The sequence below is a fragment of the Dromaius novaehollandiae genome, chromosome 12, assembly GCF_036370855.1.
Source record: "Dromaius novaehollandiae isolate bDroNov1 chromosome 12, bDroNov1.hap1, whole genome shotgun sequence".
NCBI lineage: Eukaryota > Metazoa > Chordata > Aves > Casuariiformes > Dromaiidae > Dromaius > Dromaius novaehollandiae.
Window position 1 is genome coordinate 24,934,423 of NC_088109.1, and position 17,940 is coordinate 24,952,362.

The following is a 17,940-nucleotide window of genomic DNA, read 5'->3' on the forward strand; positions in this document are numbered from 1 at the left end:
GCGCCGCCGCGGCCGGTCCTCCGAGGGCGCTGCGCGACGGCGCTGCCGCCAGGGGCCGCTGCGGGGCGCGGCGGCGGCGGCGCGGCCCCTCTTGCCGCGCGGCGCGGCGGCGTCATATGACGGCGGCGCGGGGGTGAGGCGGGTCGCGTCGCAGCGAGCGGGCGTCGGTGGGGCCGGAGCCGCCGCCGCTGCCGCCAGTGCCGGAGCCGGAGCCGGAGCCGGAGCCCGCGCGAGGCAGCGCCCAGGGCCCGCCGCCGCCATGCTGGCGCTGCTGTCGCGGCTGCTGGACTGGTTCCGCTCGCTCTTCTGGAAGGAGGAGATGGAGCTGACGCTGGTGGGGCTGCAGTACTCGGGCAAGACCACCTTCGTCAACGTCATCGCGGTGAGCGGCCCGGCCGGGCCGGGCGGGCGGGCGGTGCGTGTGTGCGCGAGGGGGCCCAGCCGGGCCGGGCGCGGCCTTCCCCCCCAGGCCCCGCAGCGCAGCGCGGGGTGGCTTCGCCGCTCGCCCCGCGCACGCAGGTCTGCCCCGGTGGGCGCCGGTCAGGGATTCAGCGCTGCCTCTCTCCCTCCCAGCTGTTCCCTCGGCTTTTTGTGCACCTCCGTTGCAGAAACCTGCGTCAGGTAGCCGTGAGGTGCGTCCTGGCAAGCGCCGCTACCAGGCCTGGTGGCAGCAGGCTGCTCGGCCTACCTGGGCCTGCTGCTCTGGTGCTCCGCCTGGAGCGGGTGAAGGAAGGGTGTGGGGAGCCTCCTCCGTGAGGCCTTTCCTGTTGCTGAACAAGGGGGGGAAAATGGCTTGCTTAAATGGGGTGTTTGGCTTCGTCTGCGTCCTGTTCTGGGGATGCACGTGGCAGAAGGCGCTCGGAGACGAGCTGGAGTTTGGAGGCCCTTGTAGGGAGGCTGCGGTGGGAAGCCGGTGCACCTTTCTGTTTTGCAGGGAGCACGATTGCCTTGAGGCTCTGGCGCGCCCGGGATCGGGAAGTGAACGTCTCCAACCTCAGATCTGAACAGACCCTCAACCTTGCTTTGAGGCTGTGTCCTTAATATTTTTATGAGTGTCATTGTTTGTCAGTTGGATGGATATCTTGGTAGGGAAAAGGCTGTCATTCTCTTACATTTGTATGTCATCCTCTTTACACTGATTAGCTATCAAAACATAACAAAGATATTGTGTAGTTGAGAATATTAGTACTTAGTGGGCCCAGTCGTAATCGCATGAAGTGGACAACCCTAGTGAAAGGTACGTTAAGCAAAAACTGTTGGACTAACCTGAAACAGAACTGTTGGGGTTGTTCAACGGTTTTTTTTCAAGCTTCCAAGTTGTAGGATATTTTTTGAATAGAAGCATCTAATAGTTGAGCTGATACTGATTGGTTTGTTCTTGCAACTAAATTTGGGCAGTGGGATTATTTTGCAGGTTTTTCATCTTCTGGAGTCCTGGATGGTAATACCTTACACAGTGCCATTCACTTTTCTGTTTGTGTAGCACCAGCAGCACATCTCCTTTGAGGAGTTATTTGTGAAACTGTAGTGCAGATGTGTGCAGTTGTAGTAGCTGCATAGAAATTTAGTCTATATAGATTGTCTCAAGTGGTAGTGCTGCTGTATAAAGCTGACATCTTCATCCAGCTTGCTTTGCTGGGAGTTGAATCTTGCAGGAGTCCAACTGCACAGTAGCATCACACCCAGGAATTTATCTGAGTGTCATTCAAATAGGCTTGCAAAACTGAGTGAAATAAGGAAGTTGTGCAAAATGTGCAACCTAGTTAGGTTAGCTGGTTTTGGTTAGGAAATAGCAAGTTGCATTTCCAAAGTTTTTAATTAGGGAATCTAGTGACTTTGGGGCGGATAGAGGTGGAATGGAGTGAGTATGTCAGACTTCAGAGACTTGCTCAAGTTTTTGTTTTGTCTTGGGTTTTTTGGTTTTTCTAACAAGTAATAAAAAATACAGCATGAGCTTCAGTAACCAGCACAATATTGCTTCTCACAGAAAGAGTAGTGCAGCCCATGGCATGCAGATCTCTCTTCTTGTCAGTCACTTCTTTGGCTTATTTTAATTCCTAGTGTGCATTTGGAAACTAGCGCCCAGAAAAGAACTGCTCTCTGCAGGCCAGTTAATGGCCTCCATGGAAGTAGCTGTCAAAGCATTGGGATTCCATAAAACTAAAATGAAAGGAATGACACAGCAAGATGCTAGTCCTATAGAGTAGCTCTAGAAACTGGATTACATACCAGGAGCTCGGTATGGCTTATAAGGCTGCATCCGGTGTAACAAAGCTGTTACCAGACTTCTAACAGTGCATTTAATCTAATGCAGATCTCTAATGTAATCTGGTGTGTTGTGTGGGTATCCAATCAAATCAAGCATGTGTAACTGGAGGAAAAACTCAAGCCAATTACAAAGGAGCCTTGACACAACTGCTGCCTGCCATGAAGGTGGAAAAATCTGTGAAAGGCAAACAATCCAATTCTGCAATAACCTTTTTCTAGGCTGATAATCCTCCTTGGCCATGTTTATGCCTCTAGTGTAAACAAACGCTTAGCTTGTCTGTAATCACACCAAGCTTAGTTTGCTTAGAAGGTTTAAAAACCTTAGCAGGGAAATCTAGTCGTAGCTGGCTGCAACAAATGCAGCTTCTGCTTTGCTAAGGCTTCGTGTTAGTCACTGTCTCTAATTGGATATTAAACATAATGAAAATAGTTTTCCATGTGCGTGAGTAAACTTGCTCACAAGGGAGACTATCATTTCCTCCTGCTCCTAATTTCCATAATGTAGATGGCCTATGGCTCTTATTCAGAGATACCGCATGTCATTGCTATCTTGCATCTTGATTTTTTAGCTGAGGCCTTGAAATGTCCCTTACTTGCTGGAGTCTGCAATATCACCTGTTATTTGCATCTCTGCAGCTCGTGCCTGTTAGCAGGCTTTCACCAGGCTTGCTGTCAAAGCTGCAAGTCATAGCCATGGCGGTATGAGGAGGTATGACAGACAACCAAGCGCCACAGTCACGTGGCGCAGCTGAAACATGACTCAAGTAAACTGACTCTGCTTCCAGGCTATAGGCAGTGAATACTGGTGAATAACAGGTTGCTGATGTTTAATTTCAAAAAAGAAGGCTTCCTACTATAAAAATCTCACTTGAAGCCCAATAGACTGATCCTTGAGCCACGTGTTTGGCACTAAAACTCGTCAGCTTAATACTCCCAGGTTGGGAGAGGAGAATTAAATGGGTGGGGAGGGAGTCGGACTCTCCCGATTTGTTTGTCAGGTTTAAGATCTAAACTCCATCTGTTTTCCTTGAGGTGATAGGATAGATAAGATCCCTTTTTAGGATTCCTGTCAAAGCCTGAATTAGTGTGTGGTTGGGTGGTTTTCTGTTTGTTTTAACCTTGAAATAGGTGACAGGCCTTTGAATGAGGCCTTGGTTTCTGGGAAGAGAAAACTTCGCTTGAAGCCCCTCTGAACAAAAGATTCCTTTGGACAGTTGAGAGCTGAGACTTCCCTCAGTCCTCGTGACTATTATTAGTAACTCTGACTTAAAGAAGCCATAGCAGAGAAGTATGGGAAAAAGATTGTTCCAAGCAGCTTCACTGCTAGTTTAATGCCTTCTGAGGCACCTAGACGGATCATAAATAGCATACGTTATCACTTCACGGTAGTTAAGTGAGAAGGATGATACATTTTAAGTGAGGTGTTTCTTAATTGCAAAAATCTCCTGAGATGGATTGCCTCACTGCATTAGGTAATAAAGCTAATATGAGCTGACTCATACTCCAGTTAATACTCTTGTTTTGAGGTCCTGCTTGCTGTACCCCAAATGGCCTGAAAAATGCAAGTCTGTTTCCTTTATCAGGGTCTTAACTTCCCATATTGCATCCTTTAAGCAGTGGAAGATCTCTAATTGGTAGCACCTAGAGAAAGATACTTTTGTGGCTTATACAAAGGCTTAAAAGATTTTTAAGCTCTTATATGACTGACTGCTACATAGAAATGTGCCTTTTTAGCTCTTGTTTTGTTGCTCTGTGGTAGTTATTTAATAGGTAGTCCATATTCTTTTAAAAATTCTGTTGAAGTCAGGTTTGGGGAAATAAAAATGCATTTTCTTGTCAGATTAAGAAGCTATTGTGCTCTCTGCAGCAATCATTCATGGAAATGCTTTTGGAAAACCTTTCAAGGGACTGTTCGATCTCAAGGACTGAGGCTTCCAAAATAGTGTTCAAGCTTTTGAATATGATCACAAGGACCTGAAACACTCTACTAATATTTCAAGAAGGAAAGTAGACTACAAAAACTAGACAGTTGATTTGCCCATATATGATGCACTTGGTTGAGGCTTTGAGTGTCCCAGAGGAGGATGGGGAGAGGTAGCTTTTATATGATGGTAGAATGACTTTGCTCCCCCCCCCCCCCCCCCCAAGAAAAATTCCTCAAGGATGCAGCTTTCCTCCTTTGTTTAAAAGGCAAGAAATATGGGAATGAGCACAGGGAATTAAGGTGTTTTTCCAGTCCAGGTGGACTGGGAGTGTCCTGGCTGAAATCCATATGCTTAAGATGCTGTCTTCCAGTCAGCTAGGCTGGTTCATGATGCCTTCTAGATGGGTGAAAAATATTATGAGTCAAGATAATCTTTGTGTAGTAACAAAGCCTTGATGAAGAAATCTGTGCTATAACAGTAATGAATCATACTAGCTTTGAGATGTAAGCCAAAGGCTGTCCTAACCTTTTTTTGTTGATGTAGAGAGTCTCCTTGTGTGGCCTGTACAATCAAAATGTCAAATGTGAACTGGTTGCTGAGGACTATGTGGATGGGCCATGGTGGGCCACATGCTCTCTGGTGCCAGCAAAAGAGAGCTACCACTTTAGCCGTTAACCACTTCAGTATATTAAAATGAAGTTTTAAGGAAAGTTCTAGGAATTCCAGTCATATCCTTAATGACTTGATCAAGTTAGAGATTCATGCTGACAGTCTGGTAACTGCACATCTCTGGAAGTCAGCAGTCTGAAAGGCGGGTGAAGCAGCTGGAGTTTTTTGATTCAAGACAATTGGAAATGGTAGACTTAGTAAGCAGCTTGTTTCAGTGTTGACTGTGTATAAAAAAAGACTAAACTTGCATGCTTTCCAAACTTTTGAAATACATTAGGTGATAGATTAAATGCTTGTCCACAATCTTCTCATCCTACCCTTCTGGACAGTGAATCGGCACTCTGCAGTCTCTTTCCTGAAGTGAAGCTTGTGTGGGTGCTGGCTGGCCAGCCGTGCACGCGTCTGCCCTGCCGGTGGGCTGAACAGGCGGACGGAGGCTGTGTCCGGGAGAGAGGGGTGCAGCCCCAGAGGAAGAGCGTGCCAGAGTTAAGGCAGAAAGCAATGTTTGTGAATTGGCTGGACTTCTCTTTGTACAGCTGTGTGTCACAGGACACAGCTCCTGTAGCACAGGTCTGCAGGAAGGTCCTGCTTGGGCTGGCGCAGATACCAGAGTCAATTCTGGAAGCAGCACAGAGTCTAGACTGATGTGCAGTGTGAGGGCTGATGCCATACTAGCTACGGCAAAGCAGGTTGACACCTGCCAAACAACTTTTGTCTGTTGCCTTCTTGGAACAGCGGTCTGTGAGGTGAAGCTCAACATACTGGAACTCCAAACCAAAGCTAGTGTTAGCTGGTGCATAATAGATGGACCAAATTTGGATCTGGTGTTGAGAGAGATGGTGCGTGCAGTTCATAAATGCTAGAGCGTATGCAAGAGTTGGTACTAGTTATACCAGGCACAAGGTGAACTGAACCCAAGCTGATCCATGCAGGCAGGCATCTGCTCTGTGCTCCTAGATTGCTGGAGCACAGTGCAGGGACTTGGAGACTGTCCAGTCTGGAAGCAGTTTTACTCCTCTGAGTACTCTTTATCCACGTCAAGGAGGTAAACGGTCACGTTCCCCTATGATAAAACTTTCTTTCACTTGCCTGCTTGTTACAGTAACTATCTGTTGGAGCAGAAAAGCATCATATGAGGCTAAGCAGGCAACAGATCAGCTAGTTAATAAATCCCCTACTCTTAAGGCACTTCAGGTCTAGTATGGTGGTGATTTAATGCCTGCTCTTGAAGGTGAGACCTCACTGGACCAAAGTTGCTTTAACTGTGCAAATCCACACTGAGCTTCCCACTTCCTGTGTTGTTGGAGTTTACAGTTTCCATTTTTGTGCAGCAGGTAATAATGATTATCAGTTGTGAGTTTTGAGTTCAAGCAACCGGTTGTATGCCCATCATGCACAACATCCGGAATATAAAGCCATGATACACTATCCAAGTGTGAAGAACAGGTACTAGAGGGTACTTCTTACAACTGATCTTAGTCACTGCAGTAATGACTAGTACTGTATTCCATTAAACAAGAGAGATCAGTCTTGATGAATGCTTATCTTTAACTACCTTGGTTGATAGGAGTGCTGGAGAACTTTAATGCCTATTGTTGCACCTAAACTAAGGAATCTGATGGCACTAAGCTTTAGTATGTCATGTGCCTGGGTTCTCCAGTGGTTTGGAGTATTGACAAAGGAGCATCTCTTAAACCACAAGCCTTAAAAACTGGTCCTACAGGTTTTCTGAGCATGTGATCTCTGATATTGCATCTATTTAGTCTCCCTCTTTCTTATCCCTTACGTATGGGCAAGAGTTAACTTCATCATGAGACCCTCAGTGAACATTGTGCATTAAAATGCTGCATGTTCCGTATGACCTCGGAGCTAATGCCTTAATGGATAATCACTTCTAGTATACGAGGCTGATTTTTCCAGGAGGCCTGAATGAAGTACACTGTCTAGTGGAATATTCATGAGTGCTGAAAACTGACACTATTGCTAGATTTGTAAACAACTACTCTTGCTGTGCTTGATGGCACTGTGTTTGAGCAGTGCTTACTGCATATGACAACAGCCAAGCACTCAGACTGGGAGCTGAGAATATTCCCATGCCTACCGAACTTGTTTTAAAGCTGACCCCTGTTTTGGAAGGAGGAACCATCATACTGTGTTGAACACAGTGATAAGGCTGAGGAATCTGCCTTAAGACAAAGTGGTTCAAATAGAACTGTGTACTAATAAAAGCTTAATTTTTCTTGTTCTGTTCAAGGTAGCTTTTGGGTATGAATACTTTGATACATATGATACAGCTGAAATCCCCCCCCCCCCCCCCCAGCAGCAAACAAAAGCCCAGTTAACTCTGGATTTAGAGGATGAGTTTCAGGGCCAGGGCAATTAGATACAATAGGAGATGCTGAGACATGATAACACAAAATCCACTGCAATCATCTTAACCATTGTTCTGGCTTGTCTTAAAAGATAAGGTGACTGCCAGTAGCTTTCCTCAAATATACTGATTCTGAACAGAGGAGCACTTGCACTTAAATTGGAATAAGGTGTTTAAAGATCTAAGTTGATCAGTATAATCAGAGCACTAAGAAGGAGGTGCCTTTCAAGGCTATAAAGTACCTCCTTCCTAACCCCCAGCCTCCAACTTCCCTACAGAGGGAAAGGATTCACTTGTGTTTTCAAGGCAATTCAATGGAAGCGCATGCCACCCTTTCATTCTGTTTCGAACAGTTTAAAATGGGTCAGATGTTGCTGGTTTGTGTAACATACAAGACAATATAAAAAGCTGAAACTCAAATTGTAGCTGAGTGACTGCACAATTTTTTTTAGCAAATCTGAACAAGCTTCTGTTCTACCTGGATGTGTAGCGTGGGTATATAATACTTGAAGTGTTCAGCAGTCCTACTGAAGACTCTGCAGAAGCTTCTTTGTGATGAAGAAAATCTTTTGATCTAACACGACATTAAGCATATGGCAAATGTGAATTTGCTCCAGTCTGGGGGAATCTGTATCTTGAAAGGATATGGTGGTGGTGAGGCATAAGCTATTGGTAGGAACAGCTGTCTGTTGAAGGATTTGGAAGTATGTGAGTAGGATTAGCTTAAAAGCGTATGGGCTCCATGTAAGGTGGAGGCTCAGGGAGTGTTCAGGAGACACTTAGCTGAGCGTGGGGTGTGATTGTGGAGACAGGAATGCAGTGATACTTGAGGAACCATGGCAAGCTGGTCCTTCAAAGGCAAGACTGGCAGTGCATGCTTTATTAGCTAAATTGCATCAACCGTGGAAACAGTGGTTAGCCGTCTCACTGTCTTGCTACAGTTATATATAATCAAATTGGCTAAAATGGATGAGTCGGATACTGAGCTCTCAAGGCAGTGACATGAAGTTAACAGGCATTCAGATTCTGAACCCACCTTGCTAAAGTTTAACAGCAAAGTTTTCTGAAACCGTGCCGCATGAGTTTAAGCTATATGCTCTGCTCTGTGGCCTTAACGATTAAAACATTTTTCAAATGAGAATGCAGAATATTTAGCTAAGAAATTCAAACTGTCCGTTCTTCAGGTTTTCACTGATCTATAGTTGCTTCCCTTGGATTCAAGCAATTAAGTCTTCAGTCCCCTTTTAAGAGACCTTTGGTTTGTATAGCCATACTCTTGTGAAGCAGATCACAAATGTGAAAAATCATCACCCGTTTATGAGACCTAAATAACCTCCGTGCTGGCTATATTTTTCTTTGGAGGTCAACAGCAAGATAAGCATGCCGTTTAGCTGAAGGACTCTGTCCTGCTGCATTCCAGACAAATAAGCAAAAATGAGACTGCTGTAATCTGTATGTTTTCAGTTGACTTCCAAGGTTTATCAGCATTATACTGGAATTTGAACACTGGGAAGCTTCTAGCTTTGGTTTGCTAGTAGAAGAACACTGTTGGAGGGGGAAACAAACTGAAGGAAGCATAGGTCTCTAGGCAGACGCTGAATGGTAAAGCACTGGTGTTAAGTCGTTTGTCTTCTCTGTATGCAAACTCCCAAAAGCATGTCCAGTCAGTTGGTGACTGCTTCCAGCTTGTGAGCAGTTTTGTGCTAACTGTATGGAGTGAAGTGGCTGCCTGCATTGTACCTCCTAAAAGTGATATTTCTGGGGAGCTTTTAACTCAGACTAGCTTCTCTGTGCAGTGTCAGAGGAGAGAGGGCAGACTTCCTTCAGCTATGCTCTTGAACCCTAATAAAACAACTGAATGCATCTGAGTCAACCTTTTTTCAAAATCTGATGCGACTGTCTCGTTCTGTTAAACATAATGGGCAGAGTGAGGTACATAATGACCACTGCCGGAGAGTCACCTTCTGCTGAACAGCTAAGGCTGCATAGGAGAAATTCGTGCTGCTGTTGAGAACACTTGTTATGGCTCCTAGGTTAGCTACAGACTGGTAGCTATGAGCTTGGCTTTCAAACTGTATTACAGATAAAATGTGCAACTGTGATAATAAAACATCTGTCATTGAAGAGCCTCTCTAATATAAGACTGTTTTGCAGCAGTTATGTCAGAGCTTTAACTGATGCTGAACTCCTGGTGGAAACAGGCTGGAATACCCTCCAGTTGCATTTTGATTGCCTTTCCTGCTACTGTGGGAGTTGGGCAAAGGTCTGTAGCGTAATAGGAAGCAGAACTGTCAGGTTCTTCCACTTGACAGTGTTCTTAAATAAACCTCAGGGAATTAACCCATACCTGTGGGTTGGAGGCTTTTTCCACAAGAGTAATTTACTACTGTAAATATTGCTTATAGAGTAGCTTGCATCAGAGGAAAACCTGCAGGGTACTTCTGGCTTCCAGGCTGACTAGGAGATCCTGAAGAATAGCTTGAACTTTGCTCCAGTAGAAGTAGGTGAATGGCTCTTTTTTAACACTTGTCCTGGCTGGCTGGCTGTTTAGCTATGCAAAGCACTCCTACCCAAGTAACTTTGTATGTAATTGTTCCCCCGACTTTGTGCCTCAAGGCTTGAGAAGTTATTTCTAAGCACTAGTAAGAAATGGGTAACTTCACACAAGCTTTAATACACAAGAATTTGTTATCTACAGCTTCTCAGCTATGGAGCATTCAGTTGGAAGGCTTAAGGTTAGAAGAGCTAGTGGTATTTTAACATATCAACTGTCTGCATAAGATCAGCACTAGATTTAATTCTTTGTTTTTCGTTTGTTTTTTTTTGTCCAGTCAGGTCAATTCAGTGAAGATATGATTCCTACTGTGGGCTTCAACATGAGAAAAGTTACGAAGGGTAATGTCACAATAAAGGTATGTTAACATTGCTCTGTGGGGCTTAAAAAAGGTAAAGGCAACTCTAAAAAGACTGGCAAAGTTATCTTCAACTTCTAGTTTAAAACTGCTCTATTTTACTTCCCCTACTGGATCAAAATTCCCTGTATTATGTGCTTATGGGTTCTGGATCACTTGCAGTAATACTACATACAAGCAACAAATGCTGAAAAGGAATTCTTAGGAATTTAAGCTACTAATGCTCAGTTTATACTCTAGTTCTACTTTCTAGATGTAATTTAGGGAGGCAGGAAAACTTAGCTGATTAGAAACGGCAGGGAGGTGAGGTTCTACTACGAACATGATGCTGTGCCTTGTTTTATCTTCCCTAATAACAAGAAGCATCCTTTCTCTTCGAGATGCAAAGCTGTTCAAGGTTGCTTGTGAGCAATTTAATCATGTCACTCACTGATACCTGCAGGCAAAATTCCATGGACAAACAGGTTGTTCTGTCTATTGTTAAACATGCTAGGAAACTGAAGAGGCTCAGATAGATCTCTCAAATAGCTTAAGAGACTATAGCTACATTTATTTGCAGAACTCCTTTAGTGAGTATCTGTCTTCAATTTCCAGGTTGATGGGCTTGTTAAAGCAGTGTTGTGACACTGTCTTGTTTTTAATCTGAGTTACTTTTATGTTAAGGGCCCCCAAATCCTCCTCTGCTGCAGTTTCTCATACTGCAGTGATTGTGGAAGTCTGAGGCACAGGAGCAAGTGTTACTCCCTGCTATAACAACTTAATGCTTAAGAGCAGGCTTAAGTCGAAAGCTAAGTTTTAAGTCAATATATTGCCTTCTCATGTATTCCACAGTGTGTTTCCATGCTAACTTAATGCACAGATGTGTTCTGGGGTCTGATGTAAGATGCCGTAGCTCAGATCTTATACCATTGGGCCAGCTAGCTCTGATCAGCTGTATTTACCACTGTCTGCAGAAGTTATTCCTGTTCTAATACACGAAAGGTCCTGCGGCTGATATAAGGAGACAGGAACAAACTGAGTGTTCCAATTTCTTGTCTTAGCTCTCTGTGCCATGTTTAAACATAGTGCATAGCTAACCTGTCTCTTTTTCTCCCTCTTCTTAAGATCTGGGATATAGGAGGGCAACCACGATTCCGAAGCATGTGGGAGCGATATTGCAGAGGAGTTAATGCTATTGTGTAAGTGTCATCTTCCTTAGGCTAGTATCTAATTGCAGATCTGACTTTCTTCTGCATCTAGCTTTTCTAACTGTGCACACGACTCACTATACGCATTTTAATTCTAAAACTGTATTGCAGCCATGTTAAGTGGCTTTTTATACCCTTAAGTTCAGGGCTCAAGACTGGGTTACCTTTCTCATCAGTGTCTAATCTTGAGTAGTAACTACTTCCTGTTTGAGTGGCAGCGTAGTCTAACTCTGTTAAAGAATCTTCCATCTACTCTCATTCTAGAGAACCTTTTAGGAAAAAAAACTAAGAGTTCTCTTCTCAGAAGACCTATCTTTGTCTAAAGCTTTATTAAATATGCTTGCAACTGATGCTGGAAAGCGAAGATTGCTGTTTCTGAAGTAGTTCAGTCTCCCTGAACTAACCTTATTCTCTTTACAGCTACATGGTAGATGCTGCAGATCGTGAAAAGATAGAAGCCTCTCGAAATGAGCTGCACAATCTTCTAGACAAACCACAGTTGCAAGGAATCCCTGTAAGTAATATTGTCTTCTGGTAGTGTTAAACTTGCATGAGGAATGTGCATAGTTTTAGCAATTTTGAAGCCTGACTTGGAACCTTTAAGTCAACTGTAAGGCCTAACCTTAGCTGTTAGTGTAAGCATGAATAATACTTGTCCCTCCTGCCTTAAATCATAAACTGTTTACCACTAATCACTCCTTCAATGATCTTACTTATTCTTGTTCAGTGCCCACAAAAAAAAGCAGGAGTTTAGACTACTGTATTCCACAACAGGAGCTTGCTCTCTCTTCTAGAACCTACTATCAAACAAGCTAAATAGTGTAATGTAAATTACAGAGCAAGCTTGGGAAATCTCAGCTGAGAGTTTACTGGGATTATTCTGTTTTATCAAATGGTATGTTCTCATGCTTGCTTTCTGGTCATAAGAGTTTTAGATCCCCTTATTCCCTGTGGCTGGATTGTAGAAGCAGCCAACAATGACTGGAGATGACTCAGGTACTTGAAGAAGATGATGTCTTATGTCTCAAGTCAGGCTAAAATTAGGATCAAATCATTAGTATCTCACTGACTTTTTTTTTTTTTTGGTAGCTAATCTTTGCTCTTGATTTGTTGCACCAGTAAATGTTTTATGCAGACTGCTTGTCAGATTCCCTTAAGTAAAACTCCTCTAAAGTCTCTTTTTAAAAAAAAAAAAAAAAAAAAAAAATCAATTCTGCAACTGTTTCCTTCTGTTTTGACTTTCAGGTTTTAGTACTTGGAAACAAGAGAGACCTTCCCAATGCTCTGGATGAGAAACAGCTAATTGAAAAGATGTAAGTCTAACACTTCCTGTGAAAGGCTATTTTAACTCAATAAATGAGTTCCTGTACGTAGGGCTGTGTTAAATGTACAAGCTCACATTTAGAAGTAAAGAACTCAGCAACAGCTGGTAGCTGAGACATTGTACAGAAACAAGCCACATACAGAAGATAAAGTGAGAACAGTGTAAAGATTCTCGATATAGGAGTGCTTACTATGAATAAAATGTGTATTGAAATCTTGTCTCCTTCATAGGAACCTTGCTGCTATTCAGGACAGAGAAATCTGCTGCTATTCAATTTCTTGCAAAGAGAAGGATAATATAGGTAACTACTAACCTAAAATACTAAGCGTTATGGAGAGCTGTTAGAGGATGGATTGGGGAATTGTAACTTCTTAAACGCAGTCTTCCTGGCTTCAGGAAGTTGGTAACAAACTGAAGAACAATATGCAAGTACACTGATTAAATCTGGTATTAGACTCCTGATGGCAATGAGGATGCTTGACTGGTATCATTCTAGTAATCTATCTTGGACCATCCTCTAGAGAGGGGCTGGATGTTTCTCTCATGTATTTGAGGACACTGGTGTACCAAAGTGATGCCAGTAATGTAAGTACAGTTAAACACTTGAATATGGAACTTTTCTTCTCTCTCCTTCTAGATATCACGCTTCAGTGGCTTATTCAACATTCAAAATCTAGAAGAAGCTGAAGTCTTCCTGGAATTTCCAGTACCAGTTGGCCATAATCTCAATTGTCCACTTCCCTCCATAATGAGAGATTACCCAAAAATCCTGTATCAAGAATCTGCCTTTTCACAGTTCATTTCTCATGTGCACTGCTGAAGACTTGTATTCCTATTTTGTCACAGAAACAACTAGAGTTGTCATGATAAAGTCAGCACAAAATATTTATTTTACAACCATCTAAGGTTGGGAGGGTTGGGGGGGCTTTTTAAAAAATGATCTCTACCATGTTAACTATGATGGTACACTCTGTTCTGGTTTTTCAGGGCCAGGTTTTTATATGATTTTCAGCAAGTGTTTTATTTCTAGTGTTTAGTGGCTTGAAGATGCTGATGCTTGACAGCATTAAGATTCTGTAAGATGCCACATACAGTAGTTAAAAACATTTAAGCGTGAATTGTGGGATAGTATTTTATCTCACAAATGCATGTGATGTGTATATGTAAGCAAAGAAATGGAAACTGTCTGCAGAGGGGAGCACAAGGCATAAATCAGCATCACTAATCTACAGCTGAGATCTTACCCTGTCACTTTAAAAAGAGAACTTACGAATTAGGAAAGAATCAACTGTTCAAAATCATTGTCTGTTGCTTCTGCTTAACACTTGTATGGGGGATGGGAAGGGACTGTTTTGTCAAGCTTTCAAAAACTGTAGTATTCCAGCATAAAAACAAGTTGCTAGGAACATCAGATTTTGTTCAGACACATCTTTTTTTTTTCCTATCTCCAGATACTAGTGATCTCTGTCTGAAACCAGAACACAACTTCTGAGCTGCTGCATGACACTTAAATTACTGATGTTTTTGTATAGAGTCAGTTGTTGACCTTTAGCACAATATCTGTGTAATTGTTTAGTGTCTCTCCTGCTCATGAAATAGCTGGGCACAGTTTCACCTGGTGCTATGAACCATCTAAGCTATTGTGACAACTCTAGACCTGCCTGCTTTCTTGATGTAACCATGTGCAAAGTCTGTAAGTTGCAAGATGAAATGTTCTACTGTGTCAAAGCACAAGAGAGCCAATGAATTGATCCTATTTCTTGACTAGCTTCTACCGTATAGAGAAATATGTATAAACTAAAGATTGTAACGTTTTCGTAGCTTTACTTTCTCAGTGACTTCAATATATTTAAAGGGACAGACTTGTTAAGACTGGTTTGTTCATACAGTAATGTCAGTGTAGCTTACTAGTGTATACAAATACATGGTACACCTACTTGTGTTGCCTCACACTGTGTGTGATTCTTCACCTAAATGTAGCGTTTTCATTATTTCAGTCTTTGGTTGAAAACACTGTTTAGTCCGTTATCAATTATGACAAACCAGTTTTAATTTAGACTGCCATGGCCTTATTGTTCTGTACCGACTACTGCACTGTTGCACAGACACTACATGCTGCCTGCATTCAGTCTGGACTTGCATTTTAACTTTTTGTCCCCTTTAAGTTCTCTGAAGCATGGTTTCAATTAAGTCATACTCTGGTGCTGTAGAGGAGAGGGTATATTAACTTGCTGCTGTAGTCACTAGTTCTCCATGAACTGCTACAGTACTTCTATTTAGCAAACTTGCTTGTGCCTAAAATAAGGAAACTAAACTAGAATGTGTGAATCTTTGTGGGGGACCAGGTCACTGTTTAGTTAACTGGCCTATAGCTAAACTTGATGTGTTTGGTGTTTATCTACTTCACTGCTTTCAGCGTTTATGGCATCCAAACACTACCAATTGTTAACCTGTGCATTACTCTCTGCATGTGAACAACTTATACAATTACTGAACTTTGTAAATACGTGAATTTTTTATTTAGGTGGATGCATATGTTGGTTTACTGCTCTTCAGCTTTACTCAATAAACTTATGTTTTGAGGGTTGTATTGACACTTAACTGACTGACTTGAGTTGATGTGGCTTAACTCATGGCAATGCATAATGGACTATCTATGTCTTTTCTCCCACAAAACTAAAATGGGGGGAGAAGGCCCAGTAAATACCTGAGCTCTATGTTCTGTGGTTAAACTATTAAAGTGAAATGCTTGTAAAACTGCCTTTCAAGCCCGCAGCTTTCTCAACTTACATGAGCAAGCTTAGCTAGTCAGTACTGAGGTCTGCTGAGCCTTTTTTTGCTTATTGGGGAGGGGGAAATACCTTTTAGTCAGCTGAAGGGTCTTAAGTATGGCAGCTGTCTGGAACTCCATTTTTCAGGAGGAAAAAGGCTTGTGATTACAAGCTCTTTTGTCATCAAGCCTGGAATAAAATGATGCTTAGTTTTCTAGCACAAGTATCTGATCTAGCAATGTCTAATCAGTCAGTGCTAATAAGAGTAGAAGATTCTCACCTCATTGGAAAATGAGATTTTTTTTGACTGAGATCTCGAACAAAGTCCTTGTCTTGATTTAATCTTAGTTACACTGACTGTTCTTCCAATGCCTTGTCTCATTAAGTTTTCTTGGATTGCAGATTAACTCATAGGTCCATGTCAACATCTTCCAGATAATGGTAACAAATGGGATGTCTTCTGTTCACAGTCTGTTTTCATGCAAGCTTTCAAAGTTACTGAGCTGTAACAAATTTGTTTTTAAGTCTGAATAACATCCTTCTACATGTAACTGGGCTCATGGGATGGGGACTAATGAACTGAAGTAGAAGATCCTGTGCATGTTACTTCATTTGATGGGAGTTGCTTGCATGTAAAATTAGCTACCTGGAGTTAGCAGTCAAAGCAAAATGTCTTCTATGCGCAGAAGGTCTGAAAACAGTATTACTGCTGTGTGCAAAATCTGTCACCCTAACTGGTCTAATATCAGTCCTAATTATTTAAGTTAGCTGCAGTGTGAGCTTGGCCAACAATTGATTCCTTAAGGTGGCATTCAAGGAATGCTTAGTTTCCACTTCCAAATGTAAATAGCAAAGAGAGCTACAGTGGCTACCTGTAATGTGCATAGTGTAAGGAGCATGCGTGCATTACTTCACAAAATAAGAAACTCCACTTGGGTTTTCAGAGTTATTCTTGCACTGTGCTTCCTGAGGCCTTAGCTACTCAAAACACTGGCAGAAATGTAGACCTTTAAGTGAATGTTTGAATCTAGTGCCGAGGGTTACATTTTCTTCAGTTTGAGGGCTGGATTAACTTGCCAACTCCCTTCATTTTAAGATGGATTAGAAGTATGCAGTAAGTCTTGCCAGAGAAGTGAGGCTGTTACCACCTTTCAGCCTTGGGCTGAAAGAAACTTAACCTTCATCTGGCATAGTTGAAGTCCAAGGTCAAGCCCTTTCTGTTCTACTGAATTGTAGGGGAATTGTAGGATAGCGTTAATGATGTCTGCTAAACTTGGATGCTACAGCAGTGCTCTGCTTGTGCTTCAAACCTCTCGCTGATGGCTAATTGGCTTAGGCTCTGTAGTTGGCCTGAAAAACAAAAGTAGACCGATTAAATTTCTAATTCTCTTACCGCAAGTTGCTTTGGGGAATGCTTTGGAGGGGTGATTTCATGTATTTTTGTAGTAATATGACTTAAATTATTGTACTTAAAATCCAGTAGCCATAGTCCTGAAACACTCTTCTGATGTGGTGTAGGCCTTGACCCATTAGCATATTTGTTAAGAAAACTGGGTCTTGTGAAAAAGGCAAATACTGAGCCAGAGAACTCTTGATCATAAATATGCATGTACGTTAAAGACATCAGTCTTATTTTTATGACCTTGTGGTATATTAGTCTTTTGTGGTGTTTGAATGATTTAAAATAGCCATCAGCTCTAAATACTTTTTGTCGGTTTTATTCAGTTCTAAGTGATTGCTCGGTGTTGCTGATCACAGAGCAGCCAAGTCCCTGCACTAGCCTGGAAGAAATGTTTGTGCATGCACCCACAGTGTTGGGCTGTGTGAAAGTCCTTGAGAAGTGTTAATGCCCTATCGGCTGGTTTATGCAATGTTAGTGTGGGTGGTGGTTTATTTAAACGGAATTACAGTGCAGCATAATTCTCACCATCGCTGCTGATGCAGCTAAGTGTCTTAGCAGTTGCACGGAGCAGTTCTGCCTTACCACTTGGCAACGTGAAAAATGCACAAGTATGAAGCTGTAGCATGAAATATAGAACTAATGAAACCTAGTATCTTATTAATTTGTGGGTGTTTTTTTCCTTTACCTCCTTAATGGAAACGGTCTTGAAAGATGGCCCTTTTTGGATGCTGACAGACACAAAACTGCATGATCTTCACTTTTTGGTGGAAGAAAGGAGGCCAAAGAAAATGCCTTAAACAATCTCTCTGGTTAAATTAAGATGATATATGTCATGCAGAGATCTATAATAATTGAAGTATGACTTAGCTGGATTATCAAGTTCTCTTAACTCCTTTAACATTTAATTTTATAGCTACTTACTCTGGCTAGGCAATGGGTGTGCTAGCATGTCATGATTTGCTTTGTGCCTGTTCAATGAACGTAAAACCACTGTCTTCACTGGTAGCATGCCTCAACACTGCTCCCTGCTGCCTGGTTTTTGCACTGAACCATACACTAAAGATAGCTTTATGAATACTGAATAGTGGATGTAACTCAGATTCTTTAAAGC

The 17,940-nt window shown here is 42.4% G+C and overlaps 1 protein-coding gene across 1 annotated transcript; it reads left to right on the top strand.

Moving 5' to 3' along the window:
* Nucleotides 1-74: 74 nt before the first annotated feature.
* On the top strand, nt 75-15,257 carry ARL8B (ADP ribosylation factor like GTPase 8B). The gene is made up of 7 exons (XM_026110666.2): nt 75-382; nt 10,065-10,145; nt 11,250-11,323; nt 11,753-11,846; nt 12,578-12,645; nt 12,887-12,957; nt 13,294-15,257. The coding sequence occupies exons 1-7, from the start codon at nt 260-262 to the stop codon at nt 13,341-13,343; spliced, it is 561 nt and encodes a 186-aa protein (XP_025966451.1). The 5' UTR covers nt 75-259; the 3' UTR covers nt 13,344-15,257.
* Nucleotides 15,258-17,940: the final 2,683 nt, after the last annotated feature.

Excerpts from the sequence above, each read along its gene's own strand:
- ARL8B (XM_026110666.2), top strand. The coding sequence starts at position 260 with ATGCTGGCGCTGCTGTCGCGGCTGCTGGACTGGTTCCGCTCGCTCTTC. Across the intron at positions 383-10,064 it reads CCTTCGTCAACGTCATCGCG|TCAGGTCAATTCAGTGAAGA; the intron begins GTGAGCGGCCCG and ends TTTTTTGTCCAG. Across the intron at positions 10,146-11,249 it reads AGGGTAATGTCACAATAAAG|ATCTGGGATATAGGAGGGCA; the intron begins GTATGTTAACAT and ends CCTCTTCTTAAG.